This window comes from Podarcis raffonei, chromosome 7 (assembly GCF_027172205.1).
Source record: "Podarcis raffonei isolate rPodRaf1 chromosome 7, rPodRaf1.pri, whole genome shotgun sequence".
NCBI lineage: Eukaryota > Metazoa > Chordata > Lepidosauria > Squamata > Lacertidae > Podarcis > Podarcis raffonei.
In genome coordinates, this window is record NC_070608.1 from 48,959,654 (window position 1) to 48,985,794 (window position 26,141).

At 38.5% G+C, this 26,141-nt stretch overlaps 1 protein-coding gene across 1 annotated transcript in view; it reads left to right on the forward strand.

The window, feature by feature from the left end:
- The window catches only part of MTCL1 (microtubule crosslinking factor 1), a 92,833-nt gene that overhangs the window by 45,995 nt on the left and 20,697 nt on the right, over positions 1 to 26,141 (forward strand). Inside the window, 5 exon segments of the mRNA XM_053396517.1 lie at positions 6,801 to 6,860; positions 11,788 to 13,113; positions 14,058 to 14,213; positions 24,048 to 24,140; positions 25,560 to 25,790. Of these exon segments, the coding sequence (XP_053252492.1) occupies positions 6,801 to 6,860; positions 11,788 to 13,113; positions 14,058 to 14,213; positions 24,048 to 24,140; positions 25,560 to 25,790 (1,866 nt within the window).

Consider the following 26,141-nt stretch of genomic DNA (forward strand, 5'->3'; position numbering starts at 1 on the left):
TGGGGAAACAAACAGCCTCCGTTTGCAGAACATTCAACAGTGGAGGCCTGGGCAAGGGGGCGGGGCCAGAAAGGGAGCCAGCGATCGACCACACATTCGCTCCATAAGACGCACAGACATTTCCCCTTACTTTTTAGGAGGAAAAAGGTGCGTCTTATGGAGCGAAAAATACAGTATTTTTTAAAGTATGGGCCGACTCCAGTGGTATGTTCTGCTATCGGACCTTTGACTCTCTCTGTTGCTTTCATAGCAGTGATCATGTTAACATATGGATTTATAAACTTGGCTGTACTCTATCTGTGTTGGAGTATGCTGGGAAAAGAGAGATGGGAAAATGCAACAATCCTGAATTGTTAGACCTGCACAGATTTGTACACTTAAAACCATGGGCTCGTTTTTTAGAAGCGAGTTTGGAAGGAAGTAATGGAAGTTGGATTGCCTGAAGCAGTTAAAAGACGGACTGGCAAAGCACTCAAGAATATAATAAAATATTAAAATATAATGGTGCCAAGGAAAGATGACTACATGTCTTTTCCACCTCTAATCTAATTCATATGTAGACTTACTTAAAGTGCACTCTACGTCTGGTGTCTTTTTGGCCTGACCGGGCATTCCTAGGTAAAAAAATTCCAGTTCAGGCTTTGCCTCTGGAAGACTGAAAATTCGCGTCATTATTTTTAAAATGACTAGACTGTTGTTGTTGTTTCTTGGTTTTGCATATTGCTTTATTTTATTGTCTTACATATTTTTATCTTGTACCCCACCCTGGAATTGATTTTAATATAAAACAGGTAATAAGTCACATAAATAAATAAAGCCTGCAATCTTAGGTGCACTTATCTAAGTATAAGCTATTGTGGCACATTGAGACCTGCTTCTGATGACTAGACTTTTCTTTTTCACCATTGTAGGAAATTTACTGAGCATTCCTATATGGAGCTGGGAAACATTTGAAACCAGGCTGCTTGCATTTGTAGAGCTGAAACCTGTGGGCAGGTTTCCTTTGCCGCCTTTTGTCCAATACTAGCTCCCTCTAAGGGGAGCATAGCAAGAATGGATCGAATGGCCTGCTCCAGTAATGGCCCCTTTTGGAACACTATTCTGTTTACTGTTGGTGAGAACACTGCAGGTGGTAACTTCTCAAATTCCCATGCCTTCAGAGGGTGCAGCAGGGCCCTCCAGTAGCAGAGCTCCTCTCTCCCACTGGGAGAACGCATCAGAGCCTGGCGGAGAGACGCCCCTGGCTAATCATAATCCTATCCAGCAGCTCTCCTTAGGGGACAAAGCTTGCACCGCTGAATTCTTTAACTGCTTGTTATTTTGCCACTTCTGACTGCAACTGAGTATCATTATAGCTTCTCTTATTGACAATTAAAGAAGTGATCACACATTTCAGTGCTGTTTACTTATGGTCAAAAGTATCAAATTGCTGGTACATATTATTGTTTTATTTTATATTAAGTTTTCAATTAAATTAATACATAGGAACAGTTTTATATCTGCTTTACAGAATATTTCTATAATTCAACACATTTCTTTACATTTTTGTTCCATTTTTGTAAAAGAAGATGGACTATGGGACGCACCTCAGATAACACCCAATAGATCTTATATTATTAGGTTGATCAATATTCTTTTTTTGTTTCAGTAAGATTTACTCAGAGTAAACCCACTGAAATGAATGAACATTACTAAGTTAAGTTCATTAATTTCAATAAGTCTACTCTGAGTAAAACATAATTGAAGACCACCCACCAGTATTCAAAACCCCTTTTCTGAGATTTATTAATAATGCCATTGTAAGAAAGTTGTGACTGTTCATATTCTGATCATTTGTATTATGAGATTTGGGCAGAATGAGGAATAGGAGAGAGAGAGAGAATGGGAAAGACAGCAGAAGCACTATTGCAGTAAACGGTGCTTTACAACTGTAAGCAGATAGATGGGCAAGAGTAGATTATAAAGGTTATCTGGGGCATGTCCAGTGCAGAGGGGATTGTGTTGCTGCCTGTTTAATCTCTCAGCTCCTTAGAATTTTACCTAATACTTCATAGAAAGTAGAGGTCCTTTTGATCCCGGAGCTTGAACTCAGAAAGTCATATTGAATATCATATGAACAATTTGAAAATTACATCAAGAGTATCATTTTTTAAAGAAATGTTTTTCGAATCTACTAACTCTGAACTTGGAAGAGACTGCAAATTACATCATTAGAGGAACAGGCAAAGATTTTTTGGCATAGCACATTAGCATCTAGAATATTCTATTACAAGAAACTTTTTGAGGGTACTACACCTAAAAGGATTTATGAAAGTGCTGGTACAATATGTTCAGTTCTGAAATAAAAACAGCTGCTGCTCTGAATTTCTTGGAGAAATATTAAATAAACAATACTGCCTGGTTTTTTCTGAATTTTATTTTTATAACAAATTTGCATAATTGATTGTAGTCCACATTACAGAATGAGGAGATCAAAATAAACAGTGGGTAAGTGCAAATAAATAGATCAGAGCAATTGGGAATACTAATAATTACACCCTATTTTACAAGATTATTAGGAAGAGGGATGAAAAGTTGGATTTGAAAGGTCCTGTGCACTATGTAAATCACAATGCTAGCCATTGCTCCTTTCACATTAATACATCCTGCAGTCAGACTGGTTGATGCAAACTTACTTTTTATATGTAAGGATTCTACATGTAGAAAGCCTTAACCATTATCAGTTTTTGCCTGGCACTTGTCTATTGTAAGCATGAGTATACAGGATCTGGATTTCAGGCTGCTTTGTTTTCCCCCGCAATGAGCTTTCTTTGGGCAGACTATAAAGGATCTGTTGAAGGTCACCGGCTCCAATGATTGTCCTTTATGTAATGGTAGCTCTGCTGAGGGAGATATCAGAGTGGTGGGGGAGGAAAGGAAGTACCGTAATGAGGAAAGGCAACAGCAGTGGCATTTGCATTAACTTGATAGTGCAACATACACCTCATCTTGGAATCAGGCAATTCTTTGAAAGCCACTTAAAGTTCCATAATAGCCCATGGGTTTTGATTTCCTCTTTTGATGTGTGAACTTGAAGCAAAGCCACGGAACAGGAAGAACTACAGCAAGTATGCCTGTAAAGTTGGAACTGAAAGAACAGACGCTCTATAGAGAATTCACATTTTTGCATCTGCTTCATTTAAGAGAGGAGCAGCACTCAGTATGACACACTTCCCATTGCACATCAATATGAGATCATGATTTTAACCGAACTGGATGGAGGAGGAAGGAAAATACCATGTCAATAATTTTGTTTCCTTCACACATTAAAGGGGTATAAAATGTGGTTTGCAATGTAATACAGGATGTGTAATAAAATGGAATATACCTCATACCATTTGCCAAATTAACGTTTTCCATGATGATTTGAAGAGAATCAGATGTTACAGAAATTTCAGGGAATGAAATGGAGATGTACCCAGACTGAAGATGTTCACAGACTGACTGTGCACAGTGGACTGAGTCTACATTGAAGACTGAGTCTTCAATGGGTGGTTGTTTTCCACCAGAGGACGACTCCTTTGTCTTTCTAACTACCAGCGAGTTGAGGGAAGGAGGCCCACCCATTTGCTGGCTGGCATAGAGCCATTTTTTTGTTACTTAAATGGCCCAGGTATCTTTGCTTCACCAGCCTGGGAGCTGACATAGGGAAGGAGCACCCCTCACACTTTTCCTTAGCTGGTACCAGTGGTACAGCTGTGAATGTGCTTATGGCTGCACTAGTCTACCAAGCGTTAACAATCCCTAAATTGGGATGCACTTGGTTCCTTTGTTACCATCACATTGTGTTGGCCTTGCTGCTAGCACATGATGACAATAGGCTTTGTGATAAATGAAAAATATGATGTGGCAGTCCATCTTTTTGATATGCATACGGTTGAAGTTTAACATTTTATTGTTAGATAAGGGAAAAGATTCTTGTATATAAGGATTTAACTGTAGGAGGTTTTTAAATTAGGTACCAGAAACTTGATCTGGAAACTCCCACGAAATTCCCACCACTTTTACTTAGCCCATGGAGATTTTGGCCACCCTCTGGACTTACGATGTAATTAGAACAAACGAGGTTATGAGGCTACTTTTTCAGTGTGGCTTAACAATCAATCCGTCTTCCCAGGGATTCTTGGAAATTATAGCTCTCCAAGGGCAATATGATTTGTCTAACAAACTACAGTTCCCAGGATTCTTTGGGGGATTACACCACTGTTAAAGGGGTATAATAGTGTTTTAAATATATAATGCAGATGTAGCCCCATACTTCCTGTTATTACTGGGTATGAGGAACTAGATTTCAGAGAAGTCGTGTTACTAAATTGGCTGCTGAAAATATTTTCCTAAGGCCTAAATGAGAACGCTAGCATGTATGAAGATTGTATTTAGCATTAGCCAAAACTGTTGACTATAAATGTAGCCTAAGGTATTGATTATATATTTAGCAAAGCTATTAATTATGGTGTACTGTATTAAAGTCTAAGAATGTGTAGAGGAATATAATCATTTAAGAGCCTAGCTGCAGAGTAGTATATAAAATAGATTAAGTACTACAAAAAAAATTGCTGTTAAAATGAGGCCTATAGCAGCTACTCTTCTCTTACCAGTGTGCTTAAAGGTCTTGGATGTGATTCTGGATTGTGCTTCATATTGCATTAAGCAGTTTATTTTCTGGGTAAAATATATTTGTGAGTCTTTTATGTATGGAAGCTGAGAAATAAGTAATGGTCATCCTAGTATAAATCCCATTTGTGACCTACTCTGAATTTTCTAGCACAATATTGCAAAACATATTATGTTTCTAAATAGTATGGTGTTCAAAAAACATTTCTTCTCTTGGACAGGGTTTGCAACATGCAGCAATAACAAATCACAGTAATCTTAAAAGCAGATTAACATTTTGAACATGCAAAGAATAAAAATAAATTGTAGAGTATTTTGAACATATGCTGCTGTATATGAGTGAACTGTAAATAGCTATGATGGTCAGAACACAGGGGAAATGGGATTAATTGTAATCCCACAGCATTTGAGCAGCTAAAATCATCCAATAGCCAGGGCGGGGGGGGGGGGTGTCAATTGATCATTTTGAAACTAATTAGAATATATTTTTGCTTTAGAAAAAGCAGACAGTCAGGAAGAAAACTGCAACAATTTTATTTACAGCTAATGGCCAGACATTACAGATGTTTCTACTATTCTTCGCATATTTGAGTCTAAGAACATATTTACAAAACCAAGCCTATTTGCAGTGCAACCTACTCAAAAGTAATTCCCATTAAATTCAATGAAATTTATTCCCAGGTAATTGGGAATGCAGCCATAGTTCAATATATTGACCTGGTGTGGACAACATAGTAAGCCAATTTATGGCTTTCTGGCACTGCACAGAGACGATCTCACAAACACTTGGTTCCTCCCTGGTCCTTTTTGTTGCCATGCTCCACCGAGCAAAGGTTTAGTTTAGCTTACCAGCCAAATGTGGACTCCTTGTTAAGCTGTCTTCTCACTAACCATGGGTTTGGTTTCTCGTGTTGTGAGAACCAAGCAAATGTCACAACTCCTGAATTCTTTAGTGGACCTGTATCATGCTTTTATTTACATACACAAACAAACTATGTTTAGGGTAATTGCAAAATCCGTGCAACCTATCCGTTAGACTCATTCAGAAGCATGTGGGCTTCTGTCCGTCATCTCCCCTCTCAACTCAAATCATGCTTATTATTACCACATTCACAATGTACTTATTTAAGCAAAAACACAGCGTTATATCCAATTAATTTCTACACATAGATGATCCGTTGAAATTAATGAAACTTATTTAATCATATTTATTAATTTAATTTGATGCTACTCTGAGAAGCATTGGATACAGGCCTTAAATTACAACAGAGGTCACCAATCGTTTTGGACCAGAGGGCAAAAATTTGAATTTTGAGAAAGTGCTGTGGGCACAAGTGAATAAAATAGCTACCATTGGAGGCAGAGCAGTTGTATTCTGCTCATTATGAGTTTGAATTGAAAGCATAACACAAAATTAGAGTCATAGGCATTGCTGTTTCCCTATCCCATGGGACAATGCTTGCCATGCGACATTAGCTACCTCATGCTGGTCCTGACTGGGGAGCTCAAACAATTGATTTCTCCTACACGCACACCTATAACAACAGGGAGCATTATCCAGTACCAGGGAAAATATACAAAATGGCTACACCACACTCACTTTTTTGCATACAATATACAGAGCACAGACACACATGCATCTCTCCCTCTCTTTTATAGACCACACATTCATACATTCCCCCCTTAAACACAACACATGTCCATCTCTCCCTCTCATATATATGGGTGTCTGCAATTTAAAAAAAATTGTGTGTGTGTGAAATGTTGAAAGGTTGGAGCAGACTAGCAGGGAAAGCTCCTGCTAGTGCAACTGTTTAGCTGAATCCGACACCAACTTTTTTTTTTAAATGAAAGCTGAGAATCTTGGGGTTGGGGTTTACTCCAGGGGCAGCACAGAAGGCTTCACAGGTGCCATGGTGCCCGCATGTGCTGGGTTGGCAATCCCTGGTACAATGTTTAAACTCCTTGTTAATGTCAAAGGCTTGTGAGGGAGAAAGAGAGAGAAAAAGCTTTTCAGGTTTCAGGGGTTGAAATAAAATGTCATGACTGTACTAGAGAACTTAATGCTGATCCACTGCATTGATTCACTTTGATGACCTCTCCCTAAAACTTTGTGTTATTAATTAGGTCTCAATTGTGTTTCTTAGAGCTCCCTGAAGAGAAGAGGCAGCAGGGATATTCACAAAGAAAAGAAGGCATTTGCTCAGGTACCTGTTTCCAACCAAGTATATGTTTTATAAAGTCCACATGAAGATTGACCGAGCAAATTGATGCTGTTCCTCTGTGTGCCCAGGTGCAGTGAGCCTGCTACCCCTAAAGCATGGAGGATGAGAAGCAAAATAGCCACAGTACAACGATCTGGCATCAAACAAGCCACAACTTTTATTGATTACAGGTGTACGTAGGCTTAGGCTTTGGCACTGAGTACACTGAATCATCCAATACATCTGCTGGCTGGTTACAATTTGGGGCTGATACTGAGTTAGGATTGACTTATGTCATACATCAAATAGGAACAATCCCTCAGGATTGCCACCCTAGGAAGTGCTATGGCCCTCAGCCCCCATCCGGGCATTTGGACAGAAGGACCTCCCTAGGATCCATTCAGTGTGACACCCTGTTAGCTTAGAGTAGGGAGAGGCTAAGGCTTCTGACTCCACCCTCCCCCCCCCCGCTTGATTAAGGATCCCCCACAATGCTTTATCTGCCAAGAGGTGTGACGGTTGCTATGAGGTAATCAAAAAACCCAGACGGGTCCGGTTTGCCTGGAGGAAAAATCCCTCACCTTGCATAGCAAAGTGTTCCCGCGGACCCACCTGAAACTCTGCCGAAAAAGGGAGAGAGGGTGGGAGATCATTATTCAATTGAGCTGCGCGCAGAAAAAGAGACAAACCTATTTTATGTCCAAGGAATGGACCTGAGTGAAGGACCCCCCCCCGCCAGGGAGACCCCAGTTGGGTCTGGCCCCCTCCCAAGGACATGCAGCCAAGGACATGGCCAGATTCACAGGCAGGCTAAATTTAAACCCCACGATTAGTGGGAAAGAATGGGAGTTCCCCTGCCAGTTGTGAAGGAGCCAGAGAAGAGGTGTCATGGCATGCTACAACTGACACCTCACAGGGGAAAGGTAAGCAGGATTTACAATTTTTTGAAATGCTAAAGTTGTCAGAACCTCCTTAAAATCAACTTACAATTCAGAATTGCTTGTAGTTTTTATATAATGCGCACCTTTGATTCCCCCCCCCCATCCCCACTTCTATCATCTCTATAGACAAAAGCTGAAACTTTTCTTATGGAAAATAAAGCACCTTGTCTCAAAGTATTTGGAGCAAAGAGAGCTCAGGGACATTCACTAAATTTATCCTTGGTGCCAAGGTTTTTGTGCTAATGAGCATCTTGGCACTTCACACATTGAAACAACACATAGTGTGTTATTCTCTCAGAGTTTGAGGCATTGTTTTTTCATGAGAGCTGAACAGCATGTGATAGCAAGATATCCGTTTCTTTCCACCGGATTAAAATAGAAAAGTTAAGGCCATCCACTTGCCTTGCTTGCATTCAATTTTTATTAAATTCCTAAAGTGTGGATTTCCTCAGTACTCTTGGTTTAGAATTCTACTCCTATCCTGTAAAGAAACCCCACCCCCCAGTTTTTATACAATTAGTTGTTATATAGATTGGGCACATGCATTAGATTTCCAATCAGTGGTTGTGTTTCAACTATCAAATCTCAAATTAATAAGCCTCTGTATGCACAAGTTTCATGCACCTGTATGATTAATCTGACTGTTGCCAATGGAAGCTGAAGACAATGACAGGCAGATAAAGATGCTGTGAGTCTCCATGTTACCGCTCACTGCAGACTGTATCTGGACTATATTTTCCACCTACATTTGCCCTTTTCCAAATACAATAAAGTTACTTTCAAACAACTGAGAGCCAGCCATACAACAGAGCTGTTAAGCAAACAGAGGCCAGAAAACCAATTTAATATTCCTAGATGAATAAAGATGTCTTAACTTGGAGCCTCAAAGCTTGTGGTGTCAATGAAGTTTTCTTTCCTCCTTGAAAGATTGACAACATGTTCCCCATTATATGATCAGCTGAGGGAAAGTGGCATTTCTGTTCCTTCTATAAACACATATACTTGTCTGGATCTTAGTTCCTAAGTGTTTTTTGTCACATTAAGGTACTCAATTTTTTGGGGTCAAATATTAGGTTTAAAAAATCCAATGATGTGAAAACAAAGAGAGTGTTAGCTATACTTCTCTGCATTTAGTTTTATTGAAAAAAAAAGTTTCTGTTCAGCAGAGCTGCAGAATGGAGCTTCTTGGAAAGTGCCAGGCAGCAGTCAGGACACAAAGAAAACTGTTTCTTCAGCGCAAGGTAGGATTATTGGCACCTGCCCAATTTCCTGGGCACCAGCTATGCTGCCATCTCATCCAGCTTACAGCCCAGTAAGTGCATAGCCATATTCTGCCTGGCAAAGACCATTGAGGAGGTGACAGGAGTTGGAAGATTTGATTTTCATCCCTTTCTCTTCAGGTCTACCTACTGGTCAAAGATACAGATATTTATATATTTATATACATTTTGCAGTATGAGCAAGCCCTCAATTTCATCACAGCTTCTGCGCTGCAATCCTAATTTGTTCATGTTCCTCTTTCTGCCCCCCCCCCTTCATTTTTGCATCTGGTGTACATTGCAAGCTCTTTGGCAGCTAATGTATCTGTATGTAGAACTCTCTTCAAAATGCAGAGTACACATTGTGTAAAATTAGCTGACATGTCTATACCCTGTATGTGCCCAGATTCTGTGAAGAAGACCTCATCAACATACAGAGGTTGGATGAGGAGGTGGTAATGGGCATGTTATGAACTTCTCGTGGATGCACTGACTGAATTTTGCATGAACAGTTCTAGTTCAGGAACTAGAGTTGGGGCCAATATAAGGGGCAAAACAATGCAAACACACCTTATGCCTGGGGGATGGGGTTGGATTAGGTAGATGTCCCCACCACCAGCAGCTCAACCAGCCTGCCACTGTTCATCCTTCTGCAGACCAAATGGAGCTGGGTGAGCAGTATTCCTTCTGGTGGTATTCCCACCAGCAGGGGCCAATGAAACTCCAAAGCAGGGCATTCTGATGGCAAGGAAGGGATGGTGTTGATCACAGATAAGACAATAGAACAGCTTTTCCTAGTTTATGGCACTTATAGCTAGATGGGGGTGATGGGAGTTGTAGTTCAAAACATTTGTAGGTCATCAAGTTGGAGAAGGCTGCTGTAGATGATTTCTAAGAGAAACTGGATCCCACAACCAGTGGAAGTTCATATCTGATAAACGAGACTGTCTAATAGATCAGAGCAGCTAATCTGTCACTTTAAGATTGGTTCACATTACAGATTTATCTGGTAACAAATGAGCTAACTTCAATTTCTAATGTAGCCAATGCATGGAACTTTTATTTGCATATTCTGTGCTATAATCCTGTTATTTTCCTGCTGCTTAGCATTTAATAGCTCTGCCTTGCTACCAGAGATGGTCCTTAATTAGCATGCCGTTTGGTAATGAGCATATGCTTACTTAATATTTCTTTATATATTTCTCACAATATTTAAGGCTCTGTGCATGAAAAAAAGGAAAAAGGAAAATGCTAAATTAACCTTACCCAGATTTAACATAAGATGTCAACAAACAATCCTAATCGTTCTAATTGAAATAAGATATATGTTGTCGAACATTTTGATTTTGTTAACTGATGTTGCCATATGTTTTTCTCTCTGCACACATGCATACATAACACACACACACTTACTTACTTACATCTATCATAATTGGTTACTTTTGCACTAATTGAGATATACCATTTGAGAAATTTAAGTTAAGGACGTTAACCTCAGACTGCAATTCTGTACACACTTACCTAGAAGTCAGTCTCACTGAACTTAATGAGGCTTATTTTTTAATAGACATGTATGTGTAGGTTTATACTATTAAGGTACACATTTTTTAAACATGCATAGGGAATCTAAGTCTAAGTTCTTTGGAGATCACTTGTGGCTGAGTAAGATTGTCTTCCGTGAATACGGTCTTAACAGTGTGCCCGTAAGTGACTATGGAGGCCAATGCTGGATCTTCATGTCCTTCCACAGTTGGGAAATAGTTTTCTGGGCAGGAGTTTATCACTATGAGTCTAAGTACCTTTCATATGTCTGCCTTAAATTACTATATCCTTGTAGAAATCTTGAACTCCCTCTGCCAATACACTCTTTAATGAAGCAGACATTACTAGGAGATGCATGGGAGCTACATTGCTCCCATACAGTAATGTACAAACAGGGACTTTTTATCACTGAAGGTTGAAGTAAATTTAAGCTCTGCCCATGGGCACCATTTTTTCCATATGTGTGTGACATCTCTCATTTTATGGTTAATAGTTTATTTTATTGCTTTTGATCAGACAGAAGCTGCAATCTTACATGTCACTGCAGACCTTCTAAAGCGGGGAACCTCTGGCATGTGGGACATATTGGGATTTGCTATAAGATATTTTATATTGGATTTTGTAGCAGCTGATTTTCAGTTACAAGTGGCAACAATACTGGACTCCTATAAAATCAACAAAACTTCTATACTTATTATCACACAGTGCTGAGATGATTTATTGTATCATTTCCTACACTGGAAAACAGCCATGTACACTTCAGTGTGTGTGATTAAAGCCTCACGTAGTGAGGGTTATGCAGCTCACAGAAAAAGTGTGTGCAGAATTACACTGTTGCTTGCAAACTTTGGGCCTTCTTTTGGGTGGCATGCATAATTTTTCATGGAAGGACTTCTAAACGTAGAAACTAATAATTTATTCATTTTTAGTAGCTGAAAACATGTGCAATCTCTGAAACATTTGTATTTGTAGCTGTTATTTTTCTGAGAATCTATAAGGTGGCAATTTTTCCACACTTAACCAGCTATGTATTCATTGAATGTGCGTGTGCGTGTGTTAGAGAGAGAGAAAGATGTTGAGCTACAACTCATCTTCCCTACACCTGCTTTATGGAGTTACAGCCATTGTGTTTGTATTTTAAACAATTTCCTCTTTCTCTCTTCATTTTTGGGATATTTTTCTTGGCAGGAAGACAGCGCTGATTTAAAGTGCCAGCTTCAGTTTGCCAAAGAAGAAACAGCATTGATGCGTAAGAAGATGGCCAAACTAGGCAGGGAGAAAGATGAACTGGAACAAGAACTTCAAAAGTACAAGTCTATCTATGGAGATGTGGAAAGTCCACTCCCTATTGGGGAAGCTGGAGGACCACCCAGCACAAGAGAAGCTGAACTGAAGCTTCGTCTGAAACTAGTAGAAGAGGAAGCTAACATTCTGGGGAGAAAATTAGTGGAGCTGGAGGTAGAAAACAGAGGTATTAAGGCTGAGATGGAGGATATGCGATGCCAGTATGAGAGAGCATGTTTAAGCCAGGACCATGTTTCAAGCATTCCTACCTCACCTTATGGTGACTCTCTGGAGTCAGCAGCAGAGCTTCGCCGTCATTTGCAGTTTGTAGAAGAAGAGGCAGAACTGCTGAGGAGATCGATCTCTGAAATTGAAGATCATAATAAGCAGTTAACAAATGAATTAAATAAATTCAAATTTGAGCCTGGACAAGAGTCTGGCTGGCTTGATGAAAATGCTTCCAAGTGCAGTGGATCCTTACAAGAAGAGTTGAAATCTGCTCGAATTCAAATCAATGAACTGAGTGGGAAAGTGATGAAACTCCAGTATGAGAATCGTGTATTGATATCCAATGTACAGCGCTATGATCTTGCCTCACATCTAGGCCTGAGGACTTCAAGCCCTAGGGACAGTGATGCTGAGAGTGATGCAGGGAAGAAAGAGTGTGACAACGAAGAGGGCCATCTACCTCAACCAAAGAGAGAGGGACCCATTGGGGGTGAAAGTGACTCAGAAGATGTATATGAAAAGACATCGGGTTTTGGGAGTGGGAAGCCATCAGAAGTTAGTGATCTTTGTTCCACTGAACTAACAAGGGCCAAAGAGGATACAGAGTCTTTGATCAGCATCAGGCGTGAGGCTGAAAGGCTTGAAAGAGCCGTTGACCGTCTCATCATTGACACAGATAGTTTAATATATGAATCAAAAGTGCACATAACCAGCAGTACTTCCTCTGAGCAAGGTCTGGAAAAAGATGAAGGAAAACCGGAGAGTAAGAATGAGCCGGAACTTTTGGATAATATTAATTCAAGAATGAAAAATTTCCAGAAAGAACTGCAAACTTTCCTAGAGAAGGTTGATAGTATTGGGGAAGGCCTCAAAGACCAAATGGAAGACCTTTCCCCTCTCCCTCACCTTACAGAATCCTCTAGTTTTCTCTCCACAATGACATCTTTATCCCGAGACTCACCCATTGGTAACCAGGGAAAGGAGCTAATTTCAGATTTTCAGGTAGGTGGACTTCTTGTTTGTCACCTCACTTTTTTTTTTAATTCTTTCCTGCTGCACTGGTGCTATTTTTACACATGGCTGCTTTGTTATGATTTTGAAGTATAAATGATAAAACTTTTTTTTAGGTTTTTATCTTCTACTTTGCTACAGAGGCTGTTCCTCATGGCAAAAAAAGCTAACAGAAGCTAAAGGCATCTGAATCTTTTCATTTTCTCCGTCCTTGATCTGCTATATTCATGGCCGTTTTGTTCTGATGTCAAACTTTTTAAAAAAGTTACTGAGAGGCACCATCACAAAACATTTTCTTTTCATACGCCATTAGCAGCTTTGCTAATGAATGTGTAAATTACCTTTTCCCCTCCTATTATTCTGATTCCTTAAATGAAATGTGTTCTCAAAAGGTCTTGCTAAACATAAAAATCCAAAATAAAATAAGATATTCTTGCAAAGCCTGCTTGCAGCTCTCTCACATAACCGAGGGGTGAGCAAAGAAGCACTGTAGCCAGCGAAGGACTACCTTTCGTAACCCGTTTCCCCTGGGCTCATGTCTATACTGCCACAGCTGCCACACTGGATATGGCTTTTCTGCACAGCACAAGTAAGGATGGAAGAGCCTTGTATCCCCATATCCTCCATAACTTGTATGCTTGCTGTTGGTTTGACTCATGCATCCTCATTGCATGCGCCTCATAACCAGTGTGCATTCTTTCCCCTCTCTTTCTCTTTTTTGCTTTTCAGATATTTCAGCCCATTATTTTGCTCATCCTCATTTTAGTTCTGTTCTCTTCACTTTCTTATGCCACTGCATTTAAGTTGGTTTTTCTGTTCATGCTTTTCTTTGTCTTGTAGTTTTTTCAGTCGTCTACCTTACCCATTTTTGTTTCTTTTATTTCCTCCTGTCCTTTGTTTTTTTGTATTATCAACCCCACCCATGCACCTAACAGTCCAAACTGAGGGATCAGATGGAGTGGCAGCGCAGCCAAGACCATGGAGACGAGAGAGAGAGTCATCATCAACGAGGCAACACCGAACCACACTGCAGAGCTGATGGAGAATTTAAACTCTACAGGCCAGGAAACAAGGGTTGTTTCAGTCTAGAGGTTAGCACAGCCTATTAAAAAGCTCTTGCTGCCCTCAAAGGGACCAATAAGTGTTTGTCACAGAAGCTAAGGCAAAGTGGTGGGAAATAATTCATATGGGCTATTATGACTTGAACTTGAGCTAAAACCAACCACAACAACCCACAATGTTCGCTTAAAACCTCTGCACCCTTAGACTTCTGTGATCCTAATGGCCACCCCTGATATACCTGTAACTGACCTGGAAAGAAACAGATAGCCAGAATGCCATGTGTGAAATGTGGGTGGTTGTTGTGTTGCTCATCTTGATGGCTTTGAAAAATCATTGGAAGTTAAATTATATACCTCAACACTATATCAAGCAATAGTCACTACAAGGTTGCAGTGTAGTATGTTCCTTGTATTTCTCACCAACAAAACTTTCAGAAAGCCCATGTAATTTTTTCCATGCTTGATAGCATATAAATAGTTGTGATTTTATGGACATGCTCCAAAATCCCCCACACAGAAGGACTTCCTTTTTTTTTCTTCTGTGAAGAACATCACTCTAAACGTATAGAACTATTTCTTGTTGTATACATCAACCACTTTCATTCTCTAGAACAACAATCAGCTTGCATACATAAGCATCATAAGTATGATGACTTGTATATTTATCCATAGATGATACATTGTGAGCTGTCACTTCTAATGGTTGCAAAAGCATTAATTTCCATCATAGTCCATCTGGCTATGTTCTGGAACCAGCCAAATTTGAATTCTTAATCGTGGGTATGTACAGATGTTGAGTGGTGGTCTCTAAAGAATAGCAGTCACTACATTTTGTTTAGATGTATGACTTTCATCCTGGATTGAGTTGACAGGAAACTGTTCCCAGTCCTTACTGGCTGAAAAGCAGTGATGCCAATTCTCTTCACCTTCTTCCAAAAGCAGTTTTAAAGTGTTTTAAACCTTTTAAAGAGGGTATGAATGTATATTTGATTCCTTAAATTTACATGCAGCATTTTAAAATTACTAAAGGCTGATTGCATGGAGGAAGTAGCAAGATAAGACAATTAAATCAGCATTTGATTCACAGTCCAGCAAGTCTGTCAGATGCATTGCCTAGATTGGCAGGTGGGGAGGCAGATTTGAAATGGAGAGGAGAGAACAATGCAGCAAGCCTCAATTTGCATGTATGTTTGTGCACAACATGTATTAACTTTTGTTGTGGTTCAGCCAGGCACAGAATGAATAGGCATAATCAGAATTAGGGAAATGAAAGAGGGGGGTGAGAAATAAGCAGAGTTTGGATGCATGTTGGTATTATGCTAAATAGTTTGTTCTAATGGCCTGTGTTGAACAGACATATTATTTTACAGTCTGTTTAGGGCCCAGACTTGCCAGCTCTGTACCAGATTCCTTCTTTAATGGATGAGCAAACATGCAGATGGGCATAGAGACATTAGATATTATAAATAAATTTGGTCAGTGTATTAAAAAAAAATTATCCCAGAGAATACGAATATGAAGTAAATGTTAGCCATTTATTTCAGACATGTATATGACACAATATTGCAAGATGACATAAGATTTTTTGTTACAGGGTAGTCCTTTACAGGTAATAAAACCTGTACTTTAATCCATGGATCAAAAGTGTATAAAACACACCTGTTTGCCTGAGATAAGAGTTTTGGGGGGGTTTGCAATCAGTTCTATGTTTTGTCAAACTAAGGCCACGTCAACAACTGATCAAACTTTATACTGTACTATAATAAGCTGACATTAAATTTATATACAATGGCACAAAGTTTAGAGATCCCAGGAAGAGCATTAATTTACCATTTTTTTGCCATTATAAAACAGGGAAACCACGGTTATTTGCATGTGGTGAAATTATTTTTGAGTGTTGATTTTAGATTTTGTGTTAACATAGTTTGGTTCATAACTATGGGCAATAAGCTATGAGGGCATTAACACTTGACGAAGCCCATTGTTTATTCAGTCAGAAGGGAAAGCACTGGAGTTTTACTAGCCATATAAAGTGTTTTTAAAGCATGGAATGGTGATTATCATTTGTGACTGTGGGAAAAATAGTCCACTTGCATTTGACAAGAATAAAAGACGTGGATTAACAGAAGACTCTGAAAAAGAGTGGCTTCAAGATGTTAAAGTTTAACTAATCTGCATTAAGTGCTCCTTCAGAACTTTCCCTGAATGGTGGATCAGTTATTCCAATCTGCATTTGTGACTATGAGAACAGACCCATGAATTTATTTATTCTAGATTCATTAATCCTACCTCTTCTCCTTCATTGGCAGGGATATAGAAGATATCCCAGTTCACAGTAATTTGCCAGTCAGTTGATACAAAATATATTTTAACTGAGCAAAATTATATACATTGGAGATAGTAAATGGGAAGTAAACTGTTAAAGAATGATGTTGAAGATAAGCACTATTTTGTTATCTTCCCCAAGTAGGTGTACCATTGATGCTTTTCCGGATCAAAATGGCAAAAGGGAAAACTTTTTAGCTGCTTTGCTCTGGGAATAAATGTCTTCGCATTGGCCACTTAGGAAATCTGTAGATTTTTTGTCTTGTTGGATAGGGCCTATAAATAACGGATAGGCGGAAGTGAACCTCAGTTTGGTTTATACTTGCTTTTTGAGTATAAATAAATTATTGATTTGCTGCTATTTTTTCTTACTATTGATGATACATATTTCTTTTTGCAAATAAAATAAAAATAGATAGAAGATAAAAAATTTAAAAAAGAAGCCCCCCCCAAAAAAATTCTAGGTCTGTTTTCCCACTGCAGATTATTTTATACGTAGTGTTATGGTAGATTAATTGTTAGATGACAGACAATGTAAGTCTATTGTCTTTAATTTGGAACCACCCTCTAGTCTTAAGTAACTTTAAATTGCTGCCATTATTTGTACTGCACCAGTAGTTATTAGCATACAGTATTATTAGTAGGTAAACTCTTGGGTTAAGTATATGCTTTGAAAGAAACTTGTCTTTTTTAAAAAAAAAAAGTCTTAAGAGCAGACTTCTTGTTTTCTTCATTAAAGCTAGTCATTCAACTAGTTCAGCACAGGGGAGGAGACGGACGCCTACTGAAACATTTCAACTCATTATTCACAGATAGAATAGAGCCCTGCTATTGTGCGAGAGAGAACTATATTTCTAAATCTTTAAGAGGAACAAACTATTGGCTCCAAGGAACTGTAAGCAGAAGGGAAATAGCTAGTAGCACTGATTTACAAAAACTTGAGCAAGTGCTGGAGTAGGAGTTCTTCTTTATTGAATTTATATACACTGTGCTGTATGATATGGATTCTGTAATAGTTCTCATGTTTCTCCTTGCAGAAGATTACATTTGGGTTTCATTTACAACACTCTAGTGCAGGAGTAGAGTAATGGGGCTCAGCTGGCAGGCCAGGTCCCAACTCCCCACCCCCAGAGTGGCTCACAGGCCACTTTGACAGGTCAGTGGGTCTACCCACCTGTCAGTTACCTGATGTCAAAGGTCAAGTGTTTCCCTAGGAAACATGTTTCTTGCCCATGTGGCTTGATTTCAAGCTATACGGGCAAAGGAGGCATTTCTAGCAAGTGCTGATAAGCTAGTTGCCAATCACAGCAATCCCCACTTTGGCCAGGGAACTCCATAGTCCTATCAACTCCAGCAGGGCTTTATGGCACTAAAAGCAACCCTTGCTTCCAAACAACAATGGGGAGTGTACTTTAAGATTTCAGATACCAAATATGAACACAGGAACCACTTTTGGATCCATAGCCAGTCATCCCACTTCATAAATTGTCCTTTCACCGCCTTGCTTTTTCCTCTTTCTTTGTGTCTTTTGAATTGTGAACCTGCTGTCTCAGAAAATGCTTTAATTTATGGGACAGAACTAAGTATTATTATAACATTGTTCATTAATGTGGAACAAGCATGTTGCTTGTTCCACAAGCCCTAAGATGTTTGGAATTCCTAAACAAGCCCTCTGCCATTCTGCATGACAAATTACTTTTGAAACTGAAGGGAGTGTCACATAAACAGTTTTGTGAAATGGCAACAAGAAGAAAAATAGCACAGAACAAAAGAACAGGGCTACTTGGTTCTGTTTGTGTGCCTTGGGATGGTATTTTCTCAAACAGAAATTTCCTCACACTGCACAGGAAGCAAATTGGGCAGGTTGTGGTTTTTAGCTTTAGAAAAAGGGACCAGAGAAGTCAGAGTTAAGCAGCCTTTTTACTCATGTCCATCTTTTGCTTAGATAGAGCCTGTCCCAGGTGGCTTTGGGATTCTAAGAATAAAAAATAAAACTGCAGAGAAGAATATCACAAATCTCCTCATGGCATGCAGTTTGAGCCTTAGTTTTCTAAAATAAGAAATGGAGTAAAAGTTTTGCTCTACTGTTGAGTGAGTACCTACAGATTTTGAACAGAAATCCTCCTGTTCAAAACTATAATGCTTTAATTTAGTATCCTGTTTCTTCTTATGGTCTTGACAATAAATATCTGATGGAATTGTGACTAAGGGGAATATCTTGCTTTTCATGGTTCCACCTTTCATCATTATACAAGTGCTTTCAATTTCTGTCTCTCAAGTGCAGCTTAGACAGGGCAAGGATAAATTTTGTTGAAGCTTAATGGTTGGCCTTCACACATTAGATTCAATTCAGCCCGGTGGGCTGAAACAGCATGTAGCATGTTGTGAACCAAGCATGAGAAAAGTATAGTGAAATGAGAAACTCCTTTCCCTTGCCCTACCTTAGTGGTAGCAAAGAAAAGCACAAATGCCTTTTATCTAAATAAGAAACAGTAAAGACATTTAGTCAAAATGGATGAATATATTGTTTTGTTATTTAATATGCTTGTATTGTAAGTAACAGTCTAGAACATAAGTATCTGTAAATGAGAGTTGTTATTTTGTTAACTTTCATTTTGTATCTGCAGGGAATTCTCTGTATAAAAGATCACACTGGACTGAGTTGAAACCTAAAATTTTTGAATTTCCCCCTTTTATGGTTTCAACTTTCATAGAATGTATTATATGAATATATGTTTTATTTCCAATGGCATATTTCATTAGACATTCCATACATAGCCTTTTCACTGTTGCACAACCATCAGCTAATCTGTGTAGACATTCCCTTCTTGTGTTAGATTGTGTATGTATGTATTTGTATGTTTTCACCAATTAAATGGTTGCATGTGGATCTTGTAAATTCACTTTCAAGATAAGCTTGAAACATTTATGCAATCATTAGTAAAAACCCCAACAGCAAGAACAAATACTTTACATATGTGCCAGAGTGTGCATGAAGCTGACAAAATAATAGTCTTGGAATACCCATTATAAAACCATTTTTGATACTCAAACTCTCAACACATTCAGAAATTGGTGCATAATATTGTTCAACATCCCTGGTCATCATTTTGGCAAAAGTTTCAGGTATAGACTTGCTTGGCACCAAATTACCTTTTATCATATTATTATATTTCATAAAGTGGAATGTTCTAAATTAGAGTTAGAATCTGGACTTTATTTTTAACTAAATGAAATATAGTTTATGTATAATACTTGGACTTATGAAGTAATATTGAATGGTAAGATAAATTCGTATGAATTTTAGATGTGATTGCTCTTAAGTATGCTCTGCCCTGTTTTCATATTGTGTTTTTTATTTTTAAAAGTATGTGTGAAAATTTAAACTCAGATATGTATTTTGTGCATTTCTGAACATACTTTATCTTAAAATGCACATTTTAATTCATTTTGATACTTTTTTAAGGCTAAAACTATATCACATTAATATAAAATAAGAGCATGGTATGCAGTACAATGTCAGTGAAAGCATAATATGTTTACTTATTTATATTTGCAAACAGGGATTGGAACTGCTCATCTCTTTTTCTTTCCCCCAATACTTTCTTAGCTTTTCTTTTTTATTATTTTATGCATGTTTGAAATTGAATCAGTGAAATACAATTCTCAAAATAGTTGCACATGGGTTAAAAACGGATGCCATCCCGCCCAAACCCAAAATGGCAACACTCTTCATCATTATTTGAATGTACATTAATTTGTGAGTCCAAGGGACCTTCCACCAGTTTCTTGTGTGTCTCTCTCTTGATTTCATGTATATCTCTTTTGATTTTTCACTGTGCAGCAAACTTACAAAATTATATAGCTTTTGGAGAGTAAGAAACATACCAAAGTTTTATTGTTATTCTATAATCAGAAAGCGTTGGGGAAAGACTTTTCAGCAGTGAAAACATGGAAACCAATCCCTCTCCCTAGTTAAAGGACTGTCTTAAGTTTGTTATGGATTTAGGAGGTGGGAGGACTTTTTTTTTAGTAAGGAAGCTTTGAAAATGAACAACAAATGTAAAAAGAAATATTTGTAAATTAATGTTGAGTTTTCTAAAATGAATCTGTGCATTAGAACCAAATGCATAGATCAATGCATTAGAACCTAATCTAGGAACTATAAATGTAACAGCATTCCCATTTGGCTGATTGGGACTAGAGAGTAGAAACCTCTTGCTGTGCTGGTGTGTTGTTAGGTGGATTGAGAGCATGCAGTAGTGTAGCGTGGCCAGACTCAGGTCAGGTTTTTCCTATTTTCTTATCCCCCTACTCCCTGCTCATATCTTCCCAATAATGGATTGGTGCTGTGGATGTGGTAGGAGATGTAAAAATATTGATTCCAGTAAAAGTAACAGCCATTTCCCTGGATTGGGATGCCTGTGAGTTGTGTTGTTCTGCATTTGCATTATGTTCAACAGTGCTGTGGTAGACTCTACTATCCAATAGTCTGCATTGTATGAGTTCATTTTCTGGGTCTGTGACTCTCCCCACCCCACCCCACCTTTTCCCTATGATGTAACCAGGTCATAATGTCGCCTCACCTGCATCAAATATATAATTAGTCAAAAGAGAGAAAGGGAATAATGGGGTGAATAGAGTTATAAGAATGTATTGTTGCTTCAACAATTCAGCGTTCATGACAAATCAGGAAACATACCTTATATTGGTGTGAAATTCCCGGGATCCCTTAGAAGACTCTGTCCTCTGATGGTTAGGGGGTCAATCACTCATCTGTTATGTTAAGTCTGGAGTCAAGTGGCTTAGAAAGTCTTCACCTGCCAGTGAAAGGACAACAAGGAGGGAGCAAGTCTAAATTCTCCAGGAAGGGAGCTCCAAAGTCTGAGAGCAGCCACTCAGAAGGCCCTCTCCCATTTACGTGAATACATCCACACAATACAATATGGGGTGAGATATACTAACCTTAGTACCCACCCAGGCCAGAACACAGATAATTAAAATGTAAACATATATTTAACTGGGAAACATAATAATCTGGAACAAGTAATATTAATAGTGCTAATAGCCTAAACTAACATACTGTTAAAGTTATCCTAGGTCTCTATACTTTCATTTTTATTGCCATCTCATTTCCTCTCCTCTCTGTCCCTACAGAACTATCCCAACTCTTCATCTGCTATTCTCAGCCATCATTTCCCACCTCACACCTACTGTGACTCACACTCTCTTCCAGTCCAACATTCTCTAAATGAAACTCCACTCATGGAAGTATAGATTCTGTTCATGTTGTGTATACAGTAACACTGTAAACACCACAAATATTAGACTCACTGATGCCGAGACTTGCCAGTAGAAGTATTGTTTCCTCCAATTATTGTTGCTAATATCTAATAATGTGTTATATATTTATTTAGAAGATTTAAAAATCTTCTAAATTTTTTATAGTGAAACTGCCTTTCACTACAAAGTTATAGGACAGATTACTACAATAGAAAATGCAATTATAAAACAAATAATATCATTACAATTATAAAATACGCAAAACCCATTCCAAATGAGCAGAACAATATAAATTCAGCAAAATACTTTAATTAATTAATTAATTAATTAATTAACTAGCTCTTCATTGTTTATTTATTAGACTGGGAGACTGGTATGCATGTTTCCCCTTCTGCTTAAAGGGCGCTTGAGGATCAGGCTCTCTAGAAGTCTTTAGAGACGGGAATTACTAATTAAAAGATTTTAGTCGTGTACTTTGTGTCTATTAAAGCTGTATTCAAGGAAGCTAACAACACTTCATTTAAAATGCAATAAACTTATGCATAAGCAGTTCACAGATTAGCCTCATTACTTGAAACTTTTACATTTTGCTGACATGGAACTCTCATGATAGGAGTCATTTGCATAGGGTAGCACAGTACGTCTTATGTTATCTCCATCATAGTCATAACATGTTGCCCTGACATAGCTTTATGTACTTCAGTTACTTTTGGTGAGCAATGTTCATGTGTTGTGAGTATAGCATGCTCCTTTATTCATGTAGATTAACTTGTGCTTTCTAGATTTTTGATACATCCTTTGGAAGCAAGACATTGTTTTCAGTGGAGCTTGCCTCCATGTAAGCATGCTTAAGTCAGATCTTCAGCTGGAGATAGGCAATGCTTTTAAAGAGATTTAAAAGTAGTTTCACTTCTCACAGTTGTGCATACGTGTTTGTCCTCATCACCTGTATAGTCAAACAGGGTTTTTTTGGGGGGGGGGTTTAAAACCTGTAGACCAAAGCCAATGTAGAATGAGTGTACACACCACTAGCAGACATCCTACTTTCAAACCATATTCAGCTATCTCAAAAATACAATAATCTAGTTTTAACATGAGTTTAAGAGAACTGTGATATTTGTTTTTTGGAATATTTCCCCAATCTTAAGTCATTGCACCCCACAGGATTCCACTGGCACAGTGAAACTTCTTTTTCCTTTCCTTCCCCCCTCAAAATCTGCTACAGAGGGTCCCCCGCCCTCCGAAGCCCATTTTGAGGGCACGCAATGGCCTAGAGGGGACAGGAGAGGAGGCAGAAGTTCTGTTACATGCACAGAAGTCCTTTGCACCAGTAGAGCTGCACTGGATATGGCCCACTAGTATCATCTCATTATTATTATTTTTACAAGTTTGCTGTATGTAGCTTTTTCCCCTTTGGCATTTTCCAAAATCAGAATGCAACGATCAGTCTGCTCAAGCAACACAGAAATGCTGGAAAACAAGAAATGTGGAGGGGGTTGCATTTTCTCTATCTCCTCCTGCCCAATTATTGATACATCTGAAGCAGCCAAGGATCCAGGCTGAGAACAGATTTTGCCCAAGGCTGCCAGGATCCTTACTTTAAATATATACTTGATTTAACATTTTAAATTTAATTATACTTTTACCTTTGTTGCTCGAACGTGATGTTGGGCTGTGATTGATGACACGTAGAAATTTGGCTATTTGAAGTTCTGCAAATTCAAATTTGGCTATTTGAAATTCTGCAAATTAAAATCTAGATGCATGAATAATCTTGTTTTTTTATCAATTGGACATTTTACTATCAAATAAAATAGAGCCCCTAAGAACATAAGAACATTTTTGATGACCTCCATAACCTTCAAGTGACACACAGACTAGTAGATACTACCTAGTCTCTGATCCAGATATAGTTTTTCACAACATGTACACAGTCTGAGATGAGCATGGCATTATCGACAGTGCAAATGAGAAAAGGCCTGAAAGCCCTCTGTCTCAAAATGTATCCTAATATGGACACAGGGCACAGGTCTACATGTGCAGTTCCTGATCCAGCAATGGAATCTGTGTGCAGATTTTTCATTCATTTGGAATTAGATCTCACTGAATATGAACACAATGCATATTTGAAGTGTCTTTTCACTGTGTAGTTGTGTGTCTCAGTGATGTCTGTCCTGTAGTTCTGTCACACCTGTTAGAACCTTACTCCTTTGTCCTGCTGATCAGCTCAGGAACTGCCATGTTTTACCTGTACAGAATATATCGATTCAGGAGCTTCAGGCTCAACTTGAGCAAGAGGTGAAACTTCGCCAAGAGGAGCAAGAAACATTTACAGAAAAGATAATTCAGGTAAATGCATAATGTGGTTGTTGGAAGAGACCTTTGTCTGTTTTTCTGACTATCAGAAACTCCTTAGTTTGTGGTAAGAATTTAGAAGTTGCTTAAATGTGTTTCAGTACTGTTTCATAGATAGTTTTGTTGTGGATTGGCAGACTTGTGGAAATACAGTTAAGAGGTGTTAACAGGAACTATAATTTGGCTTTCAGTCATATTGCCAAGATGATAAATCTCAAAGTTACAAGCATCTTTCTAGATCCAGAGATATCATATGCTGTAAGGCTCTGCAGTTTTCCTACTCTGTAGCCCAATTCTACCTCTTGAAAGTGTTGTAATACTCACATAGCCCAGGAATCTAATGAAAGGAATGGCCTCTGAAAACAGTAATTTTTTTTTGTAGGGTATGTTCTAGAACTATTTTTGTGCATTAAAATTATCTAGTTCGTTATTGGGTCTAAATCAATTGACATGGAGATTTGGCCTCTGTTACATTCCCCCCCCCTTACTTACAGCCAACTAAAATGTACATGATTATGTCAATCAATATCTGTTAAAAGTAAATCCTTCAGGATCAGAAGCCAGGATAGGACTTAAATAACTTTTTTTTCCCAAACAGAAATTTACCACAAAGTAGTTTTCTTTTGTTCTTTTCATTGTTTCATTGGTAATATTTGGCAGAGATAAAACAGATGTGAAAGTAGTAGATGTGACTGCGTGGCAAGTGTGCTTTCTCACTGAAGCATAAATCTTCTAAAACTATGGCAACTCTGAGATTGTGGACTGTTTTATTTCTTTATTTGCTGGTTAAATAGCCTGGGTCATCCCAGGCTATTTATTTGGATATATGCAGATAGCATACAATAGTAGCAATATTCTCCATCAATAGGATTTCTTCTGCTTCCAATGATGATTCCCTTATTGTTTTAGCAGCATTGGTCCTGGAAGGCAAGTAGCTCTCTCTCCTTAAGGCACAGAAAGTAATATTTCAGAAAGAAGAAAGGGAGAGGAATGAGCTATAATTACTGAAGCTCTGGGTGTCTTATAATGACTAGTCAAAAATAAATTTAGCAAAGGCAATTCACATACAGCAGTAGCAGGGGCAGGGTCCTATGGTGAGCATATTGAAAGGATGCAATGAAGAGAACATAGAGCATAAAAATGTTTATGCTGCACAAGTCTGATGCAGCTTGTTAAAGTAAATGGGCTGTGTATTTCCTCAGTAGATTATTCACATACGCTTAATTAAATTAAGGCTACAACCTGTGTTCTTCAGGTTCCTCAAAAATCAGATCCGCTGCCAAACACAGTTAGCTGATGATAATTAGAATGCGCAACCTTGGTTTATCTTGCCCAGATTTTAAAAACACACACAAGAATGAACCCTCAAGGGCGATATCCTGTTGATGTTGTGCATGGTTGTTCTGTTCAAAGCTGGAAGAGGACCATCTGCAGAGCCTACGGAGGAAAGACTTGGAGGTGCAAAGCTTAACTTTGCAGAACAAATTGGAAGAGAAGACCTGGAGTCAGGAGAAAAACCTGATGCATCAAGAACTCAGGCATTTCAAACAGAACACCTTTCTCCTCTATGCCAAACTGAAAGGGCTGCTGAAACAGTGGCGACAAGGCAAGAAATTGGAGGAGCAAGGAGAGGATGTTCTTAAGGTAAGTGTCCCGTGTCATTTAATGGAGTGAAACTACAAGGAAAAGTGATGTGGATAGTTCTGCTAGGAACAAAATAGATTTTAAGAGATAACCTTGCTTCAAGTTCAGGTGTCAGAGCATCCTGAACGGTAGTATTGGAATCAGTGTCACATTGATTATAGAGCAGAAAAAGGCTGAAGTGGAATCTGAAGCTACCTGTCTCTGGTATTTATTTTTTTTGAAAGAGATTTGCAGTGTGGGCCTAGCTGTACAGCTATTCTCAATTACCTGTTACTTATCTCTACATCAATCCTGTCTGACAGAAATCTGTGAAGCAAATCAATAGCCTTATAGGCCATTCTCCCTCACCCA